The sequence below is a fragment of the Zea mays genome, chromosome 9 (genome assembly GCF_902167145.1).
Source record: "Zea mays cultivar B73 chromosome 9, Zm-B73-REFERENCE-NAM-5.0, whole genome shotgun sequence".
Taxonomy (NCBI): domain Eukaryota; kingdom Viridiplantae; phylum Streptophyta; class Magnoliopsida; order Poales; family Poaceae; genus Zea; species Zea mays.
In genome coordinates this window covers 77,168,971-77,184,608 of record NC_050104.1, presented here as the reverse complement: position 1 = coordinate 77,184,608, position 15,638 = coordinate 77,168,971, and the positions used below count along the sequence as shown (strand labels likewise).

General features: G+C 43.2%; 1 protein-coding gene and 1 non-coding gene across 7 annotated transcripts; both read right to left on the bottom strand.

The window, feature by feature from the left end:
• Positions 1–109: 109 nt before the first annotated feature.
• On the bottom strand, positions 110–183 carry TRNAW-CCA (transfer RNA tryptophan (anticodon CCA)). The gene has a single exon. It is a non-coding gene; the product is annotated as a tRNA-Trp (tRNA).
• Positions 184–3,771: 3,588 nt separating this feature from the next.
• Positions 3,772–12,962, bottom strand: LOC100278989 (nuclear poly(A) polymerase 4). Of its 6 annotated transcripts, none has more exons than XR_002264824.3 (14): positions 12,528–12,940; positions 12,251–12,404; positions 12,054–12,131; positions 11,841–11,948; positions 9,818–9,880; positions 9,571–9,732; positions 6,492–6,605; positions 6,334–6,396; positions 5,928–6,257; positions 5,688–5,852; positions 4,531–5,391; positions 4,367–4,443; positions 4,192–4,269; positions 3,772–4,124 (listed from the first exon to the last, which is right to left on the bottom strand). XR_002264824.3 is itself a non-coding variant. In XM_020543930.2 (13 exons), exons 2-12 carry the CDS (start codon positions 12,353–12,355, stop codon positions 4,398–4,400), a joined length of 2,055 nt encoding a protein of 684 aa, XP_020399519.1. In that variant the 5' UTR covers positions 12,356–12,404; positions 12,528–12,962; the 3' UTR covers positions 3,772–4,269; positions 4,367–4,397. The 6 variants fall into 6 exon arrangements, 2 of the variants coding, with proteins under 2 accessions (XP_020399519.1, XP_020399518.1); XR_004852679.1 differs by having other exon boundaries at positions 4,367–4,432; XR_002264826.2 differs by having other exon boundaries at positions 3,781–4,124; positions 4,367–4,403.
• Between the last annotated feature and the right edge of the window lie 2,676 nt (positions 12,963–15,638).

The window sequence follows — 15,638 nt, the reverse complement described above, 5'->3', positions numbered from 1 at the left end:
GACCTTTTCAACCTTGAGCATATCATTCCGAAACACAATTACGATTATGATCTTATATAAATAGAGACTGTTCTAATCTTTTATTTATTTTACATAACAAGAAAAGAATCACGCTCTGTAGGATTTGAACCTACGACATTGGGTTTTGGAGACCCACGTTCTACCGAACTGAACTAAGAGCGCTTTCTTACGACAGGAGATAAAGCAGTAAAGAAAAGGATGATTTTTGTACCGCATGCATATAGCAAAATTAAACTCTTAATTTTGTCCAATTTGAATCGATCTCAATTGATCCCTCGTTACTGCCCATAGGAGAAGTAATAGGTAGGGATGACTGGATTTGAACCCGTTACATTTTGTACCCAAAACAAACGCGCTACCAAGCTGCGCTACATCCCTTTTCCAAATTGTTGTACAGTGTCATTGTACAAAAAAAAACCCCTGTCTTGTTTTCCACATCGTAATTTTATCCTCCATCTATATACAACTTTCTTGTCATTTCTTCTTTTTGGTTTCATATAATAAATGATATACATCAGAAACCCAACCTAACCTTTACGTATTCGTTTCCTTATAACATCACTCTTTTTAGTGCTCTTTTTATTACTACTCGATTTATTCTGTATAGATTGGTCTATATGTCTCCCATCTGTTCCCAGGACAGGGATAATACCCACAGGTGATTCCATACCCTTAAGCTTTTTATCATCGTGTATATTATCAATATTTGTATCAGTACCTTCATTCATCATTGCAGCCTTGGCCAGCTTTTCATCATAGCGCTTTATTAGCTTTTCAGTTTATTCCTTTTCGCGCTGCATTTTAGCTAATAGTGCATTATTATATTCCGTCTTAGCTGTTATATCTAGCTCTGATATCAATGCGGCTGCTAGCACACTAGTCTTTTCCAAAGAAAACACATTAAACAGCTTGCTTAACACATGTATTGCTACACATTCCAGTGTATAGGTGCCCATACCTCTAACAATATCTTTATCTTTATCATCCTTCAATTTATCAAGAAGGTAATCCCTAGCTGATTGTCTATCCTTATTGAAGAACTTCCCCTTCAACTGGCCTGCAGACTCATGGACGCTACCCTCATCAAAGTGGATAGTCAAATGCTCGATTTGAGTTTGAATCTCTCTTAACTCTTCGGGGGTTTGATTCGTATTATTACTACTACGGCTGGCTAGCAAGTCAAAGACTTTCCCCTTAGATACCGGATCTGTGTTCTGTTTGCGGTTAATACCTTCTTTTTCGTAACTTCCTAGGAAGTTATCCCAGAAGAGATAGAGTTTGTCTATAATATCAGGTGTAATCACAACCCCTTTTTTAGCAGGGGGTATCCATAGATCGGCGTTGTACTTTTGATTTATAAGTTCCCACCTTCTAACAGTCTTTACCACATCACCCCCCGAACTTATATTAGAGGGTGGCTGAGTCAGCTCCAGCCTATAATCATTTAGCCTGTACTCTCTTTTATAATCGTCAGAGTCGCAGTCTCTTGACTCTCTAACAAACTCCCTTATAACATTATGACACGGGTTAATCAAACTATTCTTGAGTTCCGAACTCTTTGACAAGATTTCTTTATCAACAAAAAAGGCGCTGTCCCGAGCTATCGTTATTTTTTTTACAGCCTCCCGCAGTAGTCCTGAGGATATTCTATATGTCTTTGTCATTTTTCAATTCCATTTTCAGAGCCTCTTCCCTGGCGGATTTTATCTGTCAGTCTTTGAGACGTTGTTGTCTTCTTGACTGAGCTGTCGGTACCTGTTATTTGTAATTATCCCTTGTGCTCTATCACGACTTGTGTGATAGTATGGGTGGGGCAAAAACATTATGTTATCCGACACCCTGGAAGATATGTGTTGAATATGCTCAATAAGGTAGTGTGTATTTATATAAGATCATAATCGTAATTGTGTTTCGGAATGATATGCTCAAGGTTGAAAAGGTCGTTTTTTTTTATATAAGATCATAATCGTAATTGTGTATCGGTTGGTATCTTTATGTAGTGTGTCTTTATATAAGATCATAATCGTAATTGTGTGTTGCTATACTTTTTTAGTCGACACCTTAGGGAGTTTGTGGTTGATAGATAACGAAAGTGAGATCTATACTAGCTAGGAGCCCTGCCAATCATGCTCAAACTAGAGCCCCACCGGACGGGTCCGGTAAAGAATGATCCACAGCCGGACTTACTTGACGGGCCCAAAACAAAGAACGATCCACAAAAGGGCCTGAATGTCAAGTGAACAAATAGCCCGAGGTTGAACTTCTCTCAGTCACCGAACTTATGGGCTTGATCACCTAACAATGAGACTGTTTAGATCCATTTGTAGCACCTGAATTAGTACTATAGGGCCTAAATTAATACGGACCTGTCTGACTCCATTTAGTACTACCAGATCCAAATTAATACAGCAGCCCCGTTCAGTGTAGAATACCCGGCAAATCCAGGTATGAGTATGAAGGGTACCCGCCCTGTTGAGGGCTTGTTTGGGTAATCTTGGATTAGAGTAGATTGAGGTGGTATAAAGTGTATTAAAGTGTAATATGAATCAATTTCCGTTTCAATCCCTAAAATACACTTCAATTCACTTCAATCCCTCTTTATCCAAACAAGGCCGGAAGCGGGGAGTTTTTAGTCTAAGGGATGAGAGTTTTTAGTCTAACGGGACCAGATCTAGGGTAGCAAAACCGGACATGTCTTCACCTATTGCCATCTCTACTAAAAACTAGAGATAGAAGCTAGATTATGGTTGCTTCCAAAAGGCCTTAGATCCTATTTGAAAGCAATCTAGTTTTTAAGAAACTATTTTTTTATTTTTTAGCTAGAATTGGTAGCTTCTTGGTTTTTAAAAAACTGTGAATGCAATTTCTATAAACTGAAGCATAAACTGATATGTTTGAAACCCCTTAGGACTAGTTTGGGAGCTATAAATCCGGACAGGATTGGAGTAGCTAAATTCTCCCTTTTATTCAATTTTGAATAAGAAGAATTTAACCCCTCTAATCCCCTCCGGTTTTGTGGCTCCTAAACTAGCCCTTAAGTTTCTATAATCAGCTCCTTAAAAACTGGGTGGTTCCAAACAGGCCCTTAACGTGATAGCAATGAAAAATCTGACACCGGTAAACAATGCACAATCTGTCTGATCCATAGAAGGAAAACAGGAGGCACAAAGATCACTTTCCGCGTGTTTGGTTGGGTGGCTGAGTACAGAAGCTGCAGCCGCGGATCCTTAAAGCATAGTTAGTTTGGTACTGAGTCAGGCTATATAGATGCAAATAGGAGGCCTGAGCCAGGCCGGCTGGCAATGCCCAGTCTGAGCATCTGCGCGCGGCCAGGACAGTGGGATGCAGCGACACGTTCTACTAAAAGATTGTTTAGTTTGTTTTTTAATTATATTTTCCAATTAAAAGATTTAATCACTGAACCGATTTCGTATTTGTATTTTTGATATTTTTTCGGACAAAACTAGATCATATATGTTGTATAAAATTTGAAGATTTATTTGTAATTTTTTCTCTGGTTCATGTTTTGATACAAGCAACCAAACAATGTCTCATAGTAGCCAGGCTAAATTAAATCAAGTAACCAAACATTGAACAGTTGCGTAGATGAAACCAGGCCACCTATAGCCTGGCTGACTAGCGTGAGCCAGGATCAACAGGGAAGAGAACCAATCACACGGTTTAGTACTGCTTAACCGCTGGCTACTGATTGCTCACAAATCTTTCGTTCCCATGCCCAAAAGTTTAGAATGAGCACCAAAACAGAAAATCTGACCTTATAACTCATCAGAATCATCACATGAATGGTACCACTAACAAGAAAGTCAAAAAAATCTTATATTACAAAGGAGAGGTACAAAAGGGCCTTAGGGGACACAGCATCTCATCTAGTTCTATTCTAGAAAACAGCATGGCAGGGGCATCACAGACTCAAACAAGTCAACTCTGGGAAGCCAGCTGCTCAACAAGTAAAAACCAAAAACTAAAAGTCCATGCTGATCTAGAGTGTACCAGCAAGACATAATATTCGACCATGCCCTTACACGAAATCTTCTTTGTTGTTTTTTGCCATGCCGTTACAAGGCATGATTTTCGACCATCTCCTGTCAGAGAAACCTCCGCAATTGCAAATCTGTGTCCAGAAGGAAACTTGTGAGTTGAGCTACTTACCATTCCACCCAGCAAGCGGTAGAACTTGTCTATCTCCACAATTCTTCCTTCAATTTTGTGTCGTTGACGCCACTGATCCTGCCATAAAGTAGCAGACAAATACCAAACAGCCGAGTATAAAGAAAACAGAGCAATGTAGATACTGAATGCACAAGGGCTGAGTTCAAGACCATGCCTCAGTAATGATTTCCACGATGTATCCTTGTTCATACCTGCATCAGCTTAAGAAACCACTTCAATCCTATGGTTTGGCTTTGTGCATCAGAAAAAGTTAAATGAGAATACTCAGATCATGTTACACAGCACAAAAGCAGGAGCAGGGTGCACCAGAAACATCACCTCTAACTCTTCTGGAAGGCCACCTTGACTAACTCCATTCCCACTAAAACAAACATTTTCAGCCTTTTCCATACTCTCCAGCGATTCAGCACTGTTGTTGTTCCCCATCCTTTCACTTCCAACTAGCTCTGATACAACTTTCTCCGCTACACGCTTCAAAGTTGTGCACACGGCTACAGTTGGAGTGTTGCAGTTCTCAACATGAGGAACATCATGCTTATTAATTGCATCACCAGAACACACTGCTCCTGCAGTCGTACACCTAGGGGCAGACATAATAGTATCTGGGCTTCTCTCTAATGCCTGAGGTGAAGCCGGACTGCCACCAGTCGCATCACTAGGAGCCCTTTTTATTTGGTTGTTACATCTAGTCTCATCACCAGAGCTCCCAGATTGAGGTGAATTTTTCGGATGAACTGGGCTGACTGATGACCTCTTAGCAGGCCAGCTGGGTTCAATATCATCAGTTCCAACAGAATTGTGCCTCCTCTTCAGCTGACTGTCCGGAGAACTGATCATTGTGCCATCTTCTGTGTCATTTTTATCAGACTGATGGTTCACATGTCTTGAAGGGCGAGGTCTTTTATAACCCTCTGGAAACACATAAGCTGGGATCTGCTTCCTCCGAACATGAGAAACAGCTAACTCCATCCCAGGCTTCCAAAACATATACAAGTTGATTTCATGCCTAAACTCATCCACTGTTCCACGAATATCAAACTGTTGTCCTTCCTGTATTTTCACACCTTCTTTTCTTGATAAGCCCATGAAGAAAGCACAATGAGCACACTGCCTAGAAGGGTCTGCATACTCATGTGGGTAAGGATGGCACTGCAGCATTCCATATGTATCACGTTCAATCTGTTTACAACCGACAAGAAATTATCTTAGTTCAGCACATGACAAATTGACAACAACAGCATTATTAGAATTAGAAAAAATCATGGGGTTGATTTACAAAATCATAGACAACACCTTGATAAAAACTGTCTTACAGTGGCAAAATCAAAATAACAACTGAATCAAACAGTGAAAAACTAACAGCAGATTGCCAGCATATTTTCTACCATCACCTTTGGTACCACATAACAAGCAGCAAAATAGGAAGTTCGACTAAGTTTGTATGATGCAACTGATATAACAAATGAGCACATTACCTTCAAAGTTAGTTGTCGCAAGCGAGATTCAACCCATCCTTTCCAAAGTCTAAGGTCCTCATCATCCTCGGCAATGATGTCAACCTGTAGATAATTCCTGTATGCTTCGAAAAATTGAAAAGGCTCAAACAGAGCAGACCAGCTGGCCTTATTCATTTCAATTTCCTGAACCAGAAGGCATACAATGCATTGTCAGGGTAAGTATTTTTGAAATAGTAACTTCAATGGTGCAAAGATTACCTGGCAAATTTTATTACCAAATTGGAACTGTTCCACCATGACCCTCAGCGTGCTTGTGGAAACATTATAGCTCGAGTTCATGCACGGGTATGCAGGGGTTATAATAGGCATGTGATGACATTTATCTCGAGGATTTTTACGTGGATCCCAAACGGGGAAGCCAAGTTCATCCTCTTCTATGGAACAAAGCATAACCGGGTTTGGCCACTGCCATTGTGTAAAAACTCTAAAAAACCGTGAGACAAGCATACTTGGCACAGCATTGGGATAGAGCTGGCAGACACGTGCAACCAGTAAAGCCCAGTTGACACCACCAAGAAAGCCAGTAACCTGGAAACACGAATGATTGGATATCATAGCAAGTTGGTAAGGAAGTTAGCCAAGCATACTTGAGACAAAAACTTACATTAGAGTAAACACCTCTTCTTTTTGCCCAGCACTTCAGACATCTTAATGCCGTGCGAAAATTCTGTATGAAAAGATACATAGAATTAGAACATTCAGGTACTGTAGAGGAAACAAACAATTGAAGGAAAACATGTGTATCTGATGCATCATGTCAACCTCAATATTTGGAACAAGTCTAATGATTCGGTCCGCTACTCTGCAACCATTAAGACTACGGACAGTAGCTTCATCGACAGCATAAAGGACTGATCCTTGAGAGATATCCAACTCCTGCAGTAGCATGTTAACTAGATATGTATCTCTTGTAACAAAATGGCATAATACGGCATGATGCAGGACTCACATGCAAATCTTTATGCATAAATTTAAGGACACGACAAAGAAACTAAAGATTTGGCAAAATCAAGACTGATAATGAAAAACTTGTATATAGATGCCATGGTTTTTAAAGCGGTAAGGCGAGACAAGGCGTTGGACCACCGCCTGAACGCCTAGGCGTTGGACCTCCGCCTGGACGCCTAGGCGACGCCTTAAGAACAGTGATAGATGCATCTCAAAGTCACAGAAATAGCACTGCAAAATACGAATTTCAGGAATATCTAGAATAAAATGTTCACACTAGATACCTCACTACAGCAGAGAAACAGAATGTAGTGCAACCAGGTGTAACAAAATGACAAAATTTACCAGGATGACTACAAATAAATAGATGGAAGGCATTCTAAGAAATTCTAAAAGTTTTGATAGCGTAGTCAGATTTTTACAAAAAATAAAACTATACAAGTAATCTACAACTTAAAACTGAAGCAAAAGACAAGTTTATATTGCAAGCACAGGCCCATAAGGTAGACATTCTATTCTACCCATGCTATAAACAGAACTAAGACACTGAGTCATAGGAATTCCTCACTAAATATATTAACCTAAAGCAAGAACCATAGTTTTTAAGGCGACGCTTAAGCGATAAGGCGAGCTTAAGGGGTAAGGGTGTGCCTCGCCTTACAGACGTGAGTAAGGCGTCAGCCCAAGGTTTTAAAGTCGGCTAGTCGACTCTAGTCGCCTAAGCACCGATAAGGTGACTAATCGCGATTAGTCGTCGATTAGCTCGATTAGTCGATCCTAGTCGACTCCCTAGTCGTCCTATAGTCGTCCATCTATAACAGGACCATATATATATATATATATATATATATATATATATATATATATATATATATATATATATATATATATATATATATATATATATATAACAGTATACTAGATTGCAAATCCTAGTCGACTCCCATCCTCATCTGCAGCAAGCAAAGAGCAACTCAAGAAGTGCTCATCTCTGTTTCCAGCAAAAGAACAAAAGACTAGAGGAGGGAGGGATTACCAGAAGTGCTCATCTCTGTTCCAGCAAAAGAACAACAGAGCAGGAGGGAGTGGAGGATGGTCTGAACTCTGAACAGAGCAGAGCAGGCGGCGCTCAGCAGTCAGCAGTCCAGCTCCAACAAGAAGATGAGGGCGGCGGCGCTCAGCACAACAGTTAGCACTCAGCAGTCCATCTCCAGTCCAGCAAGCAGAGGAGGGCGGCGGCGCTCAGAGCAGCAGCAAGCAGAGGAGGGCGGCGGCGCTCAGAGCAGTTAGCAGCAAGCAGAGGAGGGCGGCGGCGCTCAGAGCAGTTAGCAGCAATCAAATGAAGGCGGCGGCGCTCAGAGCAGCAGCAAGCAGAGGAGGGCGGCGGCGCTCAGAGCAGTTAGCAGCAAACAAATGAAGGCGGCGGCGCTCAACTCCAGCTACGGTAAAAGACTGTACAAGAGGGGCAACGGCATTGGCACATTGGCGCTCAGTTTCAGCTCCCCTCCCCTGGTGGGCCGGCCCAAATAGAAAAGAGCAGCCTGGAGCCCAAAACAGAGCACCTAGTCGAGAACAAGCCTAATCGGACGACTAATCGCCGACTAATCGCGATTAGTCGGACGACTAGGTTTCTAGTCGCCCTAATCGCGTCGGTGGCCCTAATCGGCCTTGCAGCAGCGATAAGTCCGACTAATCGCGATTAGTCGGACGACTTTAAATAAAACTATACAAGTAATCTACAACTTAAAACTGAAGCAAAAGACGAGTTTATATTGCAAGCACAGGCCCATAAGGTAGACATTCTATTCTACCCATGCTATAAACAGAACTAAGACACTGAGTCATAGGAATTCCTCACTAAATATATTAACCTAAAGCAAGAACCATAGTTTTTAAGGCGACGCTTAAGCGATAAGGCGAGCTTAAGGGGTAAGGGTGTGCCTCGCCTTACAGACGTGAGTAAGGCGTCAGCCTTAAGAGTGCAAGGCGTCACCCTGGCGCCTTAAGCGTCGGCGTCGGTAAGGCGCCCTGAGGACGACGCTTTGGCTGTAGGGTCAGCTCTAGAGCTTACGTAGATGTTCACCGGCTCAGCAATCACAGACGGTCGCGGTTAGTCCAGGCGACGCTCCCCCTCCCCGGCGAAGACCAGGCGCAGCTTCTCCGCGAGCTCCCCCATCCCAGGCAAAGTACAGGCGGCGCAGCAAGCTCCCCCTCCCTGGCACGGCTCCACTCCCCTAAGCAGCGAGCTCCCCCCTCCCCTATCAGTGCGCTGTCTCTCCCCGCTATGCTCTCTGTTCTCTCCCCTTTGTGCTCTCTCTGTTCTCTCCCTGTTGTGCTCTCTCTGTTCCAACTTCCAGTTGATGACATGAATGTGAGTGGTAGTGATGAGGCGAATGAGGCGGAAGTTGGACAATGGCTATTGAGAGATGAGTGTTATCTACTACTATCTATTGCTTATGTTGGACTTTTAAGTCTATTATGTTGGTTTGTGTCGAACTTGTATCCTATTTGCTACTATAATACTATTATCCCTATCTATTTGAGACTATATTCCTATATTTTCTATTTGAATTTCCTATTTTTATATATTACTAAGGCGTCGCCTTGCCTTATGCCTTATCTCTGAAAAGGTAAAAGGGGGTTTGTTGCCTTACTTCGCCTTGCCGCCTTAACAACTATGGCAGGAACAATACCTATTGACATACACAAAACACTGCCATGTACCATGTTTAATACAAAGGGCTGCATTCTGTGTCACACTAAAAGAACAGTTGAAAATAAAGAAAAAAAAAACTTCAGTGATATAAGTTCAATCACCTCATGAAATAAGCTAAGTCTAAGTTGAAGAGATAAAAATTGGTTAAATGGGAGAAACATCTAGTAAGAAACTTACAGCTGGTACTACTAAGAGGGAGACACTGGCATAAAGAAGGTCAATAGATATTCCATGGAACTTAAATTTCATAACAGGGACATGTGCATCAGGTACAGGCTGCAGCTCGGTCACATCCTCTGTTTGTGCTAATATCTCATGCAGTACAATAAAAAAATCTTCCTGGCCACAGAATCATATGTTAGTAAAATCATGTCTCTAATACATATACTACCACACCAAATGTGTAACAGAAAGAAAGAATCACCTCACGGTTCACATATGAAGGTCCAACACAGAGTGTATCAACATCAGCTCCAGGTCCATGAACCTACAAAGGTGAAATACAAATTCAAAAACAAATTAAAGGTGAAAAATAATGTATAAGAAAATTTTCACACAGCAGGATTGCAGCAAAAGACGTTCAGCTCCACGTAATTTATATATTTTCTACAGACAGACTTTTGATCAGAAGGATCATGAAAATACAAATATCAAACTACAAGTCAGAGTTTAACCAGAACTGGGTCGGTGGCCTAACTTTGTAGTTACCAGCTTGATAGTCCTGTGTTTCTGGTAAATAGTGTTTGGTGTTTGTTCTTTACACACCTATAAAATTCCAAAAGATTGTGTTTGTGTGGCCTAATACTTGTTAGAATCACAAGGTTACACCAGAACTTTAAATCATCTATTACTGGCTGGTATGGTACTTACCAGCCACTAAAGCAGTTACCAGCAATTAATGGCATGTTACCACTTGTTATGTCTCCGACAGCAGCATAACTACCTCCAAAAGATTCAGCTTGGATCCAGATTCTAATTGACAATTTGACAGCAGTGTTATACAAAGTGATATGACATGTGGTCATCAAGGTATCTACACAAACCAGCCTAGCAGCCAGCCAGCCACTAAGTGTGAGCATGACCATTAAACTCGAGCTATGGCCAATGCCGTGCGAGGAACATTGGTGTGCAAGAAGCAAAAATGCCTCCTCTCACTCACATTTCCCTATGGAATGCATATTCCAAAGTCATTGCTGTTGCTACTTATATTCCAGTAATCCAGTAATGTTCCAAGTTTCACTAGAATAAAGTGCATCTTGTATGATGCTGTTGATCATCAATTCACAGATTGAAAATGTTGTATGTACAACTAAATTAAATATTCATTTATTTCTACACTCAATTCATTCCTTGCTTCAATCCTTGTTAAGTGGGTCCCTAGAGTAATAGAACAGGTCAAAAAGGCAAGGCAGGTATTTGGGAAAGACGGGAAAGACGATACAAGGGCAATAAAATAAAGCAGCCAAATAAGATATATAGCCAGATGTCCGTGCTTTGATACGGTTGTTATATATCATATAAATAGGTATTGAGATATTTATTCAAATATAATTATTGTTTATTTCTAAATACTAGGGTACGTGTGGTATGGTTTTTAGCCCCAAATTTCTGGAGCAGGGCGGCGTGGGTTCGAGTGCTCGCTCTGCACTATTTTTTGTGTGGTGTGGTAGCTGCGCGGACAGGGTCGGGTGCGGAGCAGGCGTAGTAGCTGGCTGCGCGGGCGTTGGGGTTCCACAGGGCAGTAGCTGAGCGCGGGCGTTGGGCATGGTGCCCACAGGGCACGGCGCCGAGGCAGGGCGCGTGGGGCGGGAGAACCAATCGAGGCACATGGGGTGGGCCCAGATTGTCAGCGCGGAAGGAGAAGCCGTGGTAGCAACCAGGCGCTCACATTAGGTTCTTAATATAGTATATATATAGATTTGAATGAGACTGCAAATGCATAGTAGCCATTCACTATGGCTTATTTAAAATTTATATAACGGCTTGACAAGGGCAGTGTGAAGGTCTTCAGAAACTCAAAATTGTTCGCAAACAGCACATGCCTTCATATCACAGCAACATGGCATGTTGCACAATTTCATGCTAAATTGGATACTGGTCAGCAAATTTACTTTAAAAAAACTGTGACACTTATCTCGTTAAATTGTGTTCTCAAAAAAGCAGGTTTGGATAATTGCAAGTTGCAACCACTCGTACACCACTTAGATCCCACTTCTGAATATTTAGACTGTTTCTATATCAGTTGTAACTTGCAACTAGTCCTCAAGCACAAGAAATTTGAATGTAGTATTTTAATAGGACACGAACACCCTTAAAGGAGCATCAACACTAAGTACTGTCACAAGTACAAAGACTATCTAAACTGTACAATTTCACTAATGAATAAATAAAAGATGGGTGGCAGAGCAAAACAGGCGATACTAGTAAAAGGAAGTGGTGGAAATTACCCCAAGTCGGTATGAGCCAAAGGTGAAGAGTACAGCATTTGCCTCTTCAACCATTTGATCAGTATATCCTCTCTGACTAGTCAATTGCTTCACCCAGTCTTTTACAATCTGCAAATGCCGAAAGAACATGCTTAGGGAAGAAATAATGCTGGAACCATGGACACGGATACATAGTGCAGCATTAAGCACACGTGTGGCAACAAGAGTAGCTACCTGGCCAAGCTTCCCCAGCACCTCCTCCCGCCTAGCAGATTCGTCAGGGCTCTCATACAGACCCGCCTCGACCAAAAACTGCAAATCAACAACAGCTGTAATTGAATAGTACAATATCAATCTGAGACGGGAATGTGAAATCGTCGGGCGAAGAGTTGAGACAATACTGATAACATGAAACTGAATTAATCACAAACCTTCTCTAGTTCCGCCGTCCTCTGCAGGTCGGCCTCCACAGGCCCGAGCAACGACAACGGCTTAGTTATTCCGTACTGCTTTGGGGGATCAGAGCCGCTGGCCATGGAACCAACGGCAAGAGAACACAAAATCCTCTCCCAACACGAGGACGCCCTGAAGGAACAGATAGCGTAATTAGCACGGATCGGCCGCCGGAAACCCCGAAAATCCCGGTAACTCAAGGCCACGCCGCCACAAAAACAGCAACTTTTACACGGAGATAGAACGCGACACGACCTCTCCCAGGGCTCAATCTGGAGCGCCCGATCCCTTATAACTGCTGAGCACGGCGACTCCTACTAGATTACGCAAAGGTAACCGCCTGGCACAAGAACCCAGAGCTCCACCACCCGAGTCGAAATCCCCCGCACGGAACCTCCCCGAACTGCGCCGCTGGGACGGGTCGGGTCAAGATCAGACGGGTCTAGATCTCCCTTTCCCGCGCGGATCCGGCAATCCGCCGGCCACGTCGGCGGGGAACAGAGAGAAGGAGGTGGCGCGTCGGCCGCGTGGGCCGTGGGGTGGCGGCGGCCGGGGACAGGCAGGAGAGAGGGACGGCGAATAGGCAGGGGATGGAGATTGGAGGGAGTAGAGAGAGAAAGGGATTTCTCTGGGCGATCCGTCCGTCTATTTCCTTGCGGAGACGGTGCAGTTGGTAACCACGTTCGTTGCTTAGGGGGTGTTGGGTCAGCTAAAATTTAGCCCTATCACATCGAATGTTTGAACCTCCGTTCGGGGTATTAAATGTAGTCGGATTATAAAACTAATTTCTCAGCCGAAGATTAAAAAGTGAGACGAATCTAGTACAGTTGATTGGGTCTATATTTCATACTCCTACTTGAAAGTCAAACGCTTGATGTGACTCGGGCTAACATTTAGTCCACAGAACCAAACACCCCTTAGTATAGCTGTGACTGTGTTCTCTACAATATTTTATTTATACGGTCGCTAGATCGAACAGCTGCAGTAGCTGTAGAACAGCCAAATAGGCTATTTGTCGCGTTGAACGGGTTGTTGTATATGATCATTTTTATTTAATCGAGATAATAGTTGTCTTCGGACTAATGCCTTTCCCCTACGACAGTTCTAGTGGCTCACTGCTCACACAATGCGTTCATCGCTTTTCACTCTATATCCCACAGTCCAAGCGCGCTACAGTAACACGTGACATTTGAGGCCATACGCAGTCGGCACTCTCTCCTCGTGTTCCGTGTATAGCAATGTTTTTATTGGAAAAAAGATAATAGATGATGAATAGGTATGGAAAATGTTATTTTATGTTTGGAGTAGTATATAGAGGGTTAGGGGGTGTTTGGTTGCTCCTGCTAAAGTTTAGCCCGGGTCACATCAAGTGTTTGACTTTTAAATAGGAGTATGAAATATAGACCTAACCAACTGGACTAGATTCGTCTCGTCTTTTAATCTTCGGCTGACAAATTAGTTTTATAATCCGACTACATTTAATACCCGGAACGGAGGTTCAAACATTCGATGGGACATGGGCTAAATTTTAGCGGGTGTAACCAAACACCCCCTTAATGTAGAGTGAATTGGTGTGGAGAGTAGAGATATAGGGAGAGAGATTGCTGACGTGACCCATGAGTGAGATATAGAGTGAGACTAGTCGGTTGCATGTGCGTTGCGATGGCTCACAACAATACCCACGTAAAAATATCCACAAAAAAAATCTTAAGATTTTTTTATTGATTTTCTCCGCTCTCCACATAATAGTTTTTTTATTTAACTAACTGATGTTGTTGTTTACTCCATCCAATATGTCTTGGTACAACACGGCCAATGAAGGTAGTGATTGAAAGAGAGTTCACAATGACTGACTGAACAAACAGATATTACATAATGACATAATTCCATCATACACAGACCAAATAAGAGAAAGTTTGTGAGCTCAAGTTTCTAAAATAAGTCACATGAACTCAAACTTATAAAAAAATAGATTAAAATATGGAGTGGTTGCTAAAGTCAGGCATCAATAAAAACTCGATGTGCTTCATACAAATTATGGTACTTTGTAGCAATTACTAACGTTTAAAACCAACAAATAACATTTCCTTTTACTGTTAGCGTGAAAAATCATTGCTGCTCCATCCAATTCAACAACCTCAAACACCATGGAGTCCATTGTGCCAATGTGGTCTCAAAAACGACCTAACACATGCAAGAGCCAAGAACATAAGGGACGAGCACCCGGTGGTAGTGCCTGCATGGATCTCCAAATCCTAACACATATTTTGCAGGATCCATGAGCCATCATCAGAAGAACACAAACCATGTGCAGACAATAAATAAAGTATTAACACACCCAAATTATGTTTAGTCATTAGCACAACAAAAAACTAACACCCAAAACAACAGAGGAACAACACAAATTTTTTTGCAATGACAGAAAGATGAGTGACAGGTACAAAGAAGTTGTAGAAGCATATGAAGTCGACACCGTGGTAAGGGAAAGGCCATGTAGACAGGCGATACCGAGCCATCGAACGGGTACCATAGGCAGCAAATCAGGAACCCCCATCTCTCGCCTCCCCCACTTCCAAGGTTTCATAGAGCATGAAGGGAAGGGAAGAGAAGGGAAGGGAAGAGGCAGGCATACATGTTCGTTGCCGGAGAAGGACACGACGAAGACCTGGGCATCTGGAGGCGACATAGGTAGTATACCGCTAGATACATATAGGGAGAGAGCACGCAAGCGAAGAAAGAAGCTCAGCCGGAGCAGCTTCAAACCGAGAGGCACCCGCACCAGGTGTCAGTCCGAGAAGGGCGAGAGAATGCGAGTGCCTTCCCAGCCCTGGACCCGCCGAGGCGACACAACACCACCACCAACTCCGTAGCATATGCTGACTGCTGCCACGCTATGGGCCTTGGTTGTCCAATATCTCAGACCTAGACTCCTCATCGCCAAGATAACCTAAGCGTGACAGGCGCCACTGTGTCCTCCTCGATGGCACGCACGAAGAAAGGCCAGGAGGAAGACCGACTCGCCCCGTACCTGCGTCGACGAGCGTCGGTCGGCTTGCGGCTGCGACCGTGGGCGAGGGTAGTAGGTTGGGGAGGAAGAACAGGGCGAAGGCCGAGAAGACGAACGGGACGTCCGACGATGGTGAAAACGATGGTGCGCACATATTGTGAAATGTCCTCGTGGACGTACAATAGCCACTACGCAGGTCGGTGTCGGGGTTGGCGTCGGACGAATACGGGGAGGAGGTGTCTGCTCCCACGCCCTCTGCCGAGAATGGGGTGGCGCGGAGGCGGAGGGATGAGGGGAGAGAGAAAAGAAGCAGGATGACGAATGAGGTAGCGGCAACTGAGGCGAGGACCATCATTATC